Genomic DNA, 11,693 nt, shown 5'->3' on the forward strand with positions numbered 1-11,693 from the left:
GATACGGTAGAGCAAGAATATGTTGGGTCTGTGACTCAGCACAAAACTGTTTAAACTCATCACTTATGAAGGATGGGCCACCATCAGACACTATTGTGCCAGGTAAACCAAATCGGGTCTCCTGTAAATTTCCTAATAACAATTTTTGTGGTATAACCGTGAACCTCTGCATATTCTATCCACTTTGAATATGAATCTACCACTAAAAAATCTGACCTTTTATTTAGATCAAAGAAATCAACGTAGACGCTCTCACGGATTCTTTGATCGGGGCCACATTTGACCTATCTCTTTACGGGGCATAGGTTCACAGGTATTAAATGGAAAACATTTCCTTGTAATCTTTTCAATATCATTGCCTATACCAGGCCACCATACATATTCACGAGCCCAATATTTCATTTCATCCCTACCTTGATGTCCAGCATGTAATAAATTAACAATTTTAGCACACAATTTCAAAGGAATTACTGCTCTATTTCCCCTCATTAAACAATCATCTACCACGGACAATTCATTTTCAATTTTTTTAAAACTTTTACCATTATTTCTCCACGGTTTCTTTTCCCTTAAAAATAATTTCATCTGACTCAATTCTTTATCTTTCAAAGTACTGAATTTAAAATCTTCCCAATTGGTAGGATGGATCCCCTTTAAGTATATATGAAAGAGAACAAACCAATGCTTTCTCATTAGCCATAACTTTATTTTTATTAAATTCGAGATCTTCTTCACCCGATCCCAACCTGGATAAAATATCAGGCAAACAATTTTCCTTGCCTCGACGATATCTAATTTCCACATTGACTTCCCAACCATCGTTGTTATCTGGGAGATAACATTAATTCCCTATTATCTTTTTTAAATAAATAAATTAAGGGTTTATGATCGGTATAAATTACAAACTTCTTCCCGATTAAATATTCCCTACATTTGGTTTAACCAAAAATAACAGCTATCACTTCCTGTTTAATAACAGAATATTGCGTTTGCACTTCTCTAAAACTTGAAAAATATAAAATCGGTCTTTCCAAACCATCAACTCAATTATGCCCCTCCAACACCTTTGTTAGATGGCTAATATTATTTCTAAATCGTTCTTAAAACTTACTAAAATGGGTCTTTCCCAATTACTCGTTTCAACGTTTCAAAAGCAATTTGTTGTTCCTCTGCCCCTTTAAAAAGAACTCCCTTTTGCAATAATTTATATAAGGGTACGGCAATCCTTGCAAAATCATCCAAAAATCTATGATAATAATTAACCACACCTAAAAACGATTGAACTTCCGCCTTATTAGTTGGCTGCTTTATATTCGAAATATTTTTCAAATTTTTATCCAGAGGTTTCACCTTTATTCCATTAATTTGATGTCCTTAATAGATAACTTCGGTTACCCCAAGAACACTTTTTTCCTTGTTAGCTCTCAAGCCCTTATCACGAATTCTCCTAAAAACTTCCTCAAGACGCTGATTATGTTGCTCTGGCGTCATCCCAGTGACCAACACATCATCCATATAATAAAATACGCTTTCCAAACACTGGAAAACCGATGTCATTGTACGCTGGGAAATAGGCGCTGATACACTTAACCCAAAAGGTAATCTACAAAAGGGAAAAAATAATCCTTTAGGCGTCGTTATTGTTAACAATTTACTAATTTCCTCCCTTAAAGGTAACTGTAAATAAGCCGAAGAAAAATCAACTTTGGAAAAAAATTTTGCCCCCTTTAAATTGGCCAAAATTTCCTCGATTCTGGGTAATGAATACTTAACTTCCACAACCCAATGGTTTACAGTTACTCGAAAATCAGCACATAGTCTCAATTTTCAATTTGATTTTTTAACTGAAACCAGTGGCGTGGCCCATTTACTATATTCAATGGGAATAATTATTCCATCTTCCACCCATTTGTCCAATTCGTCTTCTATTTCCCTTTTCCATTCAAAAAGAACTTTTCGACAAGCCAAAAAAATGGGTGAAAATCCTCTTTTAGTTTTACACCCACTTGATAATTATTAAAATCCCAAAGTGTTCTCAAAAATTATCTCATATTTCTCCATTAAAATAGATATATTTTCACACATTTTATGTAATTCATTAATTTCAATAGCAACAATTTGCCTTTCATTAATTTTAATATTATTGTCAACCATTAATTCCGTGGAAATTTCATACCAGCATTAACGAGTGAATTCCCTTCCTCGCTGGTTAAATATGTCCTTTCTATTTCACAAATTTTATTACGACATCATCAGCCATAATTTTCAGCTAGGCTTATTCATTACCAAATCATTATTTATTGCATCAATATTTAATGATTATTGGGAGGACCTAGCTTGGTAATCCAATCCCATCTCATAAAGATTTCAACATTTTTCTTTACCACCCATAAATCAAGAAAAAATACAATTTCACCATCGAAATGTCTGACACACATAGACTCATTTTTGAGTGTACCCCTAGGCCAATACTTATAATAATTTTCCCTAGACATTATCGAAATCCTAGCCCCCGTATCGAACAACATATCAATGTCCCTCGAGACTCTTACTTTAACCCTTGGACAAGGACATTGTTCGATTAATCTCTCAGCCATTAAAATCTCATGTTCTAATTGACTGATCAATATTTATTCTATCTGAAACATCATTCATTAGAATTCACATTTGAACATAAATTCAACTCGGAATTTAGAGGTTTTTTAATAACATTGATATATTTTTTAACAATATCACTAGGATATTTTTCCCATAAAATTCTTATAACTCTTTTTATTCGAATTATAATTATAACTAATATTTTCAATTTTACCATCATGATAAAAAAAATTTCTATTACCATTGCTTTCATGAGAATCATATCTCATTTTAGCATTATACTATTTATTAAAATTTTGACTTCTCGGTCTCTTACCCACCATATGATTACACCTGCAATCATATAGTCAGTTTTCGGCACAGTTCACGGCTACATGCCCCGATTTATTACACTTAAAACAAACGATCCACTATAATCTGATTGTAAAACTTCAAATTTATTCGTGTTAGTACCAGAAATTTTTCTAACATTCTAATTTTCCAATAACGATTTCCTTAACGGAAAACCTTCACGAAATTTTGTTCTTTAACAATACCGTTTCTACCTTGTGGCCCTTAAAACCACAGCGGGTACATCTCAAATCATCATCAATTTTTTTGTTCCCCGAAAAACTATTTTTTTCATCGGAAACAGTCTTTCCATCTGAACCATTACTGCCACATATCTGGCCTTTGCCATTATTACTGATCAAATGAATCAATTTATGTACATCCCTGATATATAATCTTGATCACATCTTTCATTTCTTTCAATTCCTGGAGGATAACCACAGATCACTCCACAAATTCCGAACGATTATCGTTATTATATTTCATCGTTTCCACCATTTCTGGTCTGCGGTTCTTGATTTCATTTAAAACCCCGTTTAAACTACTTTTCAAATCCGAAATTTTTTTCAAACAGTCAGCCGACACTCAAATTCCTATACCTTTGTCATCATAAAGGTACATTTCCCGAATAACAATTTCAATGTAATATATAATAAATATAAACTTAATAAATATAAATCCAGCTCCACCCATATGCCATCTTGGATATGAATGGTTAGAAACTATCCCTAGCTCAGGCCTACTACTTATTAACGAAGAACTCAGAATAGCTATAGGCCTTCGCTTAGGCTGCGATATCGTAACCCCTACGACTTGTGTCCTATGTGAATCTCACATTGATAGTCTAGGACACCACCCCCTACACTGTCGTTTCTCAAAAGGCAGACTTCCTAGACATTATGCCATTAATTCAATAATCAATAGAACGCTGAGATCTACAAATACTCCCTCCACACTGGAACCTACCGGTCTTAGCTCCGATAATTAAACCAAACCGGATGGTTTGACGTTAGTCCCTTGGAACCAAGGTTTACCTCTCGCTTGGGACTATACCTGCGTTGATCGTTTTGCCAGATCTTTTTCTGCGAACTCCATCTCAAAAGCGGAGAATACAAAAAACAAATAAATATTGCCACCTTAATAATATTTTATTCGCTCCGGTAGTCTCAGACACCTGTGGATCATTCGGACCCCAAGCCTTAAAATTATTCAAAACAATAGGGCAAAGGTTACGATTAATCACAGGTGATCCGAAAGAAGGTTTCTACCTCCGCCAAAGGATTTCAATCGAAATCTGTCGTTCAAACTGTATATCCATTCATGGGTCATTAAGCCCCGTGGACCACACCTAATTAGATATCCCTCTTCTTTTTTTTTTATTAAATAATTTTTTAATTTTTTTTTTTCTTAATTTTCCTTCTTTTAATTATATGTTTTTATATTGATTTTTTTGTTTTTAATATATATTTTTAATTCAATAGTGTATATAAATGTTCATGTTCATGTTTTAACTTTTTTACCGAATAAAGTTTATTAAATTTAAAAAAAAAATAAAAAAAAATAAATAAAATAAATAAATAGTAATCCTAACGTAATTAATTGATTTCCTATATCCAGTTCATAAATGTTTTTATGCAAAATTTGATGACCCAGATCCTTATATATTGAAATCTTATTTTAAAAAACTAGGCTCATTATACTTATTAAAATACAAACCCATCTCATATTAAAAGTTTACTTTTAAAATTACGTTTTTACAAAAATTTAAAATATTAAAAAAAATTTTGTTTTTATCTTCCGCAACCGAATTAATCAAAAAATTTTCTTACAAAATTCGAATTACTTTGCAAATTAATTCTAAGAAATATTTACAAAAAAAAATTGCATTGTGTATGCACTAAATTAAATATAAGACAAAAATTTTACCTTTATATCCTGATTGTAATAATTTATTCGTCTAAATATTTAATTTAACCAGAATTCAGATCTTGGTCACACGGTCAACACTAAAAAAACTGACTTCAATAAAAAAACTGATACTTATTGACAACAACCTAGAATTTCTTCCGAAATATACTTAACTCAATTACTTTAATACTATGGATATTTTAAAAATTGACAACTTTGTTATATTTTCGAGTATTTTATTTTCCAAATACATCATTAAAAAAAATATTAATGATAAAATATAAATTTTTAAGAGTTTATTTTCACAAAAAATATTAGTAATTAAAAAAAAACGTAATTTCCAAAAAAATATCAATAATTTCAAAAACGTTAAGTAAAAAGTGTTTTAAACAAAATATACTTTTTCCTTTTGTAAACAAATGTAAAAACTTTAAAAAAATTTAATTGACGTTGCAAATTTTAATAATAAAATTTTCTTTCAATCACAAATTTTTAAAAAAATAAATTGACATTATATGTATATAATTATTTATATAAAAATAAGACCCTGATAACAAACCCCTTTTAAAAAATTCTTAAAAATAGGTGATCTGAGAGCGAACGAAAATATTGGTTTGACGATATTGCAAACAATCTTTGCTAGGGAACATAACAGGATAGCTGATCACTTAAATAAGCTTAATAGACAGTGGTCGGATGAAACCATCTATCAAGAGACCAGGTATATTCCTTCTTTTCCTATATAAATTTTTTTAATATTAGCCTAGTCTTAACTAATCCTAACACAAGTTTTATATTTTAGTTTTGATAATTTACAATTTTCCCGATAATTCTTGATCTTAATAATTATTAATTAAATTTGAAGTAGGAATGAATTTCTTCATTCAAAACATCGGATTTAACATTCAAATTATATTCAAAAATTAATTTGTATTTTTTTGGTTATTTATACGAGGAGAGAAATTCAATTCATCAAATAAATTAATAAATATAATTATAAAATTATAATTCAATTTAGGATTATTATATTCTAGAAAAAAATATATATATTGAAATATATAACTTTTTTTCAAAATTTATCTTTCAAATTTAGAAATGACATTTGTAACCCCTTTTAATATATTATTAATAAAGTTACTTCCAAAACATTATATTAATTTTCATTTAAAAAAATATGGAAAAAGTTTTTGAATGAAATTTATCAGCCTCTGAATTACATTTCAGTGTGGGACTCCTTTAAAAAAAGGTTTAGGGTCCTGGTCAGTTTCAGGAACAAAATTTTAAAAAGGGTTCGGGACCGGGTTCAGGGTTTGGAGAAGAAAATATTGACTCAAAATAACACAATTTTTTTTCATTTATTATCTTTTACCGGTCACGTTTGTAGATAAAATTAAAAAAAACAGTTGAAATTATAATTTAAAAATTTTTTAACAAAAATTATTTTTAATTAGTCACTTACTTTTTAAAGCGGTTACTTAAAAGCTTTACAAAAACAGCCTAAAATATCATTTAAAAATTTTTTCAAAATGGACACTAACTTTTTTAAAGCGCTCACTTAAGGAGTTATTATTACAAAAAAAACAACAGGAAACAGAATTTAAATTTTTTTAAAAAAAAATTAATAAAAACCTTTTCAAAGTGGTTACTCATTATTAACGGACACTTAAGCAGATATAACTGTAATTGCAAAGAATAGGTTAAAGAATAATTCAGGAATTTAATAAAAATCTTTTCATCACTAAATAGGTCAAGTTAGCCGACTAAATGGGCTGACTTAGCCGATTAAATGGGTCCACTTAGTCGATTAAATAAATCGATTTAACCGTTAAATTAGTCGTTTTAGTCTACTAAATTAGTCGTTTTAGTAATTATTTGTATTAAGGGTAAATTTCATTATATATATTTATCTATCCTTCAAATAAAATAATCGTTTTTCTTCATATGGTCTAGTCAGGGTCGGGCAAAGCTGGATGAAACCGGAAAAAGAATATAAGGGGCTTAACGGGCTGCCGTGACAAAAATATAGCCCTATTTAAATGAGGATGACATCACAATCTCCATTATTATTAAGTTATCCAAGGTATTAGGCTCATCCCATCTTGGCTGGTTTAGTTGTCGGAGGAAGAGCGTTCTAGTGAGGAAGGAATACTTGTGGCTTTCTACATTCTATTGAGGATTGGTGCCTGGGCAGTTTGCCCTTTGAAAAGAGACTCTACAGAAGATGGTGGCATAGGCTGTGAACATGGGTGTTACTAAGAGTGCATGTCTGATTTTACAATTTATCAGCCTAATCGAAAACCAATGTTATTTTAATCTCTTAATTGGTAAAGTTTTGCAATCCCTTCAAACTCCAGCTGATGTATATATGAAATCTCACCTGTATTATTTGAATCGATTTTTGATATATTTACATGGCCATCCTGATAAATTTTTAAGATGATGGTGAGAGAAGGATAATTCATTTGCGCAATTTTAAAATAGGTATTTACAAAATGCTACGTTAAGGGCAAATCCTAATCTTGCATGCATGAATTCAGATATTCTGCTTCCTTAGCGAAATGATTATTTGTTAGAAATAAACATTGTTAATAATCATATGGTTTGGAGCAGTTATAAATGTTATAGAATCCATAATATGATTTATAAATTTCTTTCTAAAACTATTATTGGCCTTTTAACTGCCTATTGATTAATTCAGATGAATAAAATTTGTTATGCCGGTGATTAAAAATTTATCGGGAGGTTCAGTGTTTTCGTTAAGCGAATAAAATTTACTTGTTGAGATTTAAGAGACAAGTGAATAAAATTCACATTTTTGGGGAATAGATAAAGGAATAAAATTCGCATTTGTTGGGAAGAGACACACCATTCATGTGAGTAAGTTGATTTATAATTTCTGATACTTTAATGATCTTATCGTGGCGGCCTTATTAAATATCAGAGACTGCAGAGGTACCATTTGCACGGCCCGGAGTGGATTATTTTTTTAAAAAAATATTCCGAAATCTTTTTTGGAATAATTTTATAATTTACCTAAATAAATTAAAAGTATAAGCTATTTAATTGCTTTAGTTGTTTGCCATTTAAAAAATAAAAACTTAATAAAAAAAAGTTCAAGGAAAAGTTCTGAACAAAAACGGAAGAGTTCCGATCAAAAAAGAAAAAGATTTGATCAAAAACCTCATAATGTTCAATCAAAAAAGGAAAATTCTAATTCAAAAAGTCAAAATCATTGTTTATTATATTTTTTGCAGTTTAAAATGCACTTCAAAATAAAAGATCTTCAAAGATTTTTTTAAATGAAGATCTTTTTAAGATTACTTAAACAGGATTTTTGATTAAATTTTATCTAAATAAATCATTTTTTGTAAAAAATATTTTATAAATCTTTTGGAATTTTTGTGCATAAATTTTGATCGGATTTTTCTCCATTTTGATCGGACTTTTTTCTTTGTAATTGGCCCCTTTCTTTTTGATGGATACCTATATTTTTGTGAACAGACCTCCTTTTTTGATCTAAACCTTTCCTTTTTTTGATAAGGACCTTTCTTTCTTCTCCGTTTTGATCGGGACTTTTTTTTAAATTAGGATTTTTATTTTTTTTGAATGAGAAACAACTAAAGCAATTAAATAGCATATACTTTTAATTTATTGAGGTAAATTATAAAATTTTAAATGGATATTCCAGAGATTTATTTTTCTCAGACATAGAAAAATATAAAAACAAACCATAGAAATTCTTAGAACAGTAAATATTAAAATGAGAAATATAAATAATATTAGATTTTCTTTAAAATTCTTTATAATATCTCGACCCCAAATAAAGGAAAATTATAGGAGCATTTATTCAGCACATCCAATTTAACGAGTTTTTGCCAATAATTGTGGGCCAGGATATAATGAACGACTTCGGACTCACATTAAACTCGTGTGGATATTTTGCGGGATATGATTCTGAAATTGAGGCTACAGTCCACACCGAATTTTCGACTGCCGCTTACAGGTTTGGTCATAGCCTGATACCTATGCAATTAAATTTTCTCGATGACAGCTTTACACCATTAGCTGAGCCATTGCTTCTGAGAGATGTTTGCACATACTATATACTTATTTATGCATATAATATAATTTATAAATGGTAGAAAGTTGCAGAAGTAAATTTTAAGTTGAGTCCTATTTTTCAAGTTTTACAAAGAGAAAACTAGTATCAGTTGTTTCTAATACGTTTTTTTTTAAATATGATAAATGAAATGCGAAAAAATGATTTGTGTTAATTTTTTATGAATTTAAAAATCTCTAAATTAGGCAATGCTGAATCCACTTTTGCTGTATCAATTCAGCGATTTCAACGTGTTCGATTCTTTGCTGAGAAGTTTAATTTTTGACAACGCACAAAAGTTGGATCAAATTATAACAGGGGAAGTGAGGAATCATCTGTTTGAATTGGCAAAAGCTAAATTTGGTAATATCTAACGGTCTTAGCTATCATATTTTTTATGCTTTTAAACTAGAATATCATTCGTATATTTAACTGTTGATATTCTTTTGCTTTTTCAGTATATATCAACTTTTATTTTTTAACAAGGTCTCACCTTTAAAAATAAATTAAATTTTAATTAAAATTAACTTTGATTTTTTTCGTTTTAACATTTATTAGCAAAATAATAAATTTACAAAAACCTTTATTAAAAAATGGCAGGTATGGACTTACCAGCCCTAAACACAATGAGGGGCCGAGATCATGGGATTCCAGGGTATATACAGTATAGAAAAGCTTGCGGGCTTTCTCCCGTAAACTCTTTCATTGATTTGGTCGGAGTCATACCCAACTCCACTATAGGAGTAGTCAGAAATCTTTACCGAAGTGTCAATGATATGGACTTATTTCCATTAGGATTATCAGAATTCCCACTTAAGGGTGCAATGTTAGGACCAACATTTGCTTGCATATTGGGCATTCAATTCAAGGCTCTCAAATTTGGGGATTCGTTTTGGTATGAAAATATCCGCCCTCGACGAGTCTTTACCAGAGGTCATTTTGCTTCAAATTTTTATTAATTTATATGATCACCTTTAAATCCTTATATATTTAACGCGATCGCGTTATCAGGAAAAATTAGAGCTACTTATATCGATAGTTCTGCATTCACCACTAAATTCAATAACTATTATATATTTTATTTAAAGATCAATTAAAAGAGATAAGAAAAATCAGCTTGGCCAAAATTATATGTCAGAATGCCGATGATATTCCCATGATACCGAGGAACATATTTTTATTAGTAGATTCATTTAGGTATAATAAATTTTAAATTATTTATGCTAATTTTCCCCATGCACTTCTGTTACTATATTGTCTAACAAGCCAATTATTTTACATTAGTTTTTGCTAAGAATAATTTAAATATGTGGCCAAAATCATCAAAAAATCTGAATCTGTGAGCTATGGCAAGTCAATTTAGGTCACCCTTTTATGCTATTGGCTTTCAAATGTTTAAAAATGGGTGTAAAATCTAATGAGCAACAAAAAGATGAGTTAGATGATTTTATTTTGTACTAAATTTCTTTCAAATCTGAAATACGAATTAAAAAAATTAAATATCTTTAAACCTATATGATGAAGATGCGCCGCTGTTTAGATTGGCGGCAGCCTGGCGAAATTTATTATCTTGAAAAAAAATTTTCGATATTTCATTTTAAAAAAATATTGAACACAAAAATTGATAATTTATCTGAAACAAACTTTTCTAAATAAAATTATCAATTCAATTCAAAATTTAAAAATATGATCAGCAAAGAAAAATTTCTGATTTAACTCAATATTTTATCCTGAAAAATATTGGCTAAGCTTCGAGAATTCGTTTATAGATATCCAAACCTTTCTGCCATAAATAAACAAAATATCCAGGCATACGCAATATCTTTCTAGACAAAATATTAAGTTAGCCCTTTTTAAAAATCGGCTCAAATCCAGCCATTTAACAAGACTAGTTCTGATTAAAAAAGAAAACTGCCAATCAAAAAAGGAAAAAGTTGGACCAAAAAAGGAAAAGTTACATAAAAAGGGAAAGATTCAATCAAAAAAATAAAAATTCCTATTTAAAAAAGAAAATTTATTATATTTTTATTGTGGGTTTATTAAATCTGAAATAACTTATTTTTTTTTTAATTTTGGTTATTTTTAATTTTCTTTCTTTATTTTTTTTTAAACTTTTTGCAATCTCCCTTTAATTCTAAGTCATTTTTAACCATTCTTTTCCCCTTTTTTCACCTTTAACTTATTACGATTGCGAGAAATAAAATACCATTAAATTAAATATCATGTTTTTTTTACTGTGGATATAATATTTATTATATTTGAAAATGAGATGAAATTTTTCAATTTTAGTAATAATATATTTTTATTTAGGTATTATAGGTGTTTAACACAATAAAATCGGTCTGGACTACGATTGGTTTCGGTCTTTATATTGTTATTGACTGTTCAGATTTTTTAAACTTTGGTTTACAGTTAGATTTGGTTTTTACTAGATCGAACGGGGCTGAACTGTGACCTTCGCTAGATAATAAATGTTCAATTCATTCTGAATAAAGTAAACTATATTCCAAGTTAAGATTTTTGCGATTAATTACGAAATAAATTTTATTAAATCATAGAAATCCCTTCATTGATTGTTCGAGACTTGCTAGCACCGACCTTTCCAAATGGAGAGTCAATGATAGCTAAAGAACTTTGCTTTCAGATTTTGATTCTGTATTTAATCGTTTTTTTTATTAGATTGCAATTTATAATCTTAAATGATTGAATTATATGCATATTTTGTGGTTATGATATCATATAATAAAATATAAAAGAT

At 29.3% G+C, this 11,693-nt stretch overlaps 1 protein-coding gene across 1 annotated transcript; it reads left to right on the forward strand.

The window, feature by feature from the left end:
- The first annotated feature begins 1,879 nt into the window (after window positions 1-1,879).
- LOC135926863 (peroxidasin homolog pxn-2-like) lies at window positions 1,880-11,563 on the forward strand. The gene is made up of 8 exons (XM_065462796.1): window positions 1,880-1,976; window positions 3,612-3,896; window positions 5,422-5,557; window positions 8,663-8,924; window positions 9,142-9,298; window positions 9,536-9,868; window positions 10,024-10,132; window positions 11,494-11,563. The coding sequence occupies exons 1-8, from the start codon at window positions 1,880-1,882 to the stop codon at window positions 11,561-11,563; spliced, it is 1,449 nt and encodes a 482-aa protein (XP_065318868.1).
- The last annotated feature ends 130 nt before the right edge of the window (window positions 11,564-11,693 follow it).

This window comes from Gordionus sp. m RMFG-2023, chromosome 3 (assembly GCF_954871325.1).
Source record: "Gordionus sp. m RMFG-2023 chromosome 3, tfGorSpeb1-WG-v2, whole genome shotgun sequence".
In the NCBI taxonomy this organism is placed as follows: domain Eukaryota; kingdom Metazoa; phylum Nematomorpha; class Gordioida; order Chordodea; family Parachordodidae; genus Gordionus; species Gordionus sp. m RMFG-2023.

Excerpts from the sequence above, each read along its gene's own strand:
- LOC135926863 (XM_065462796.1), top strand. The coding sequence starts at position 1,880 with ATGGGAATAATTATTCCATCTTCCACCCATTTGTCCAATTCGTCTTCT. Across the intron at positions 3,897-5,421 it reads CTCCACACTGGAACCTACCG|GTGATCTGAGAGCGAACGAA; the intron begins GTCTTAGCTCCG and ends TCTTAAAAATAG. Across the intron at positions 5,558-8,662 it reads ACCATCTATCAAGAGACCAG|GAAAATTATAGGAGCATTTA; the intron begins GTATATTCCTTC and ends CCCCAAATAAAG.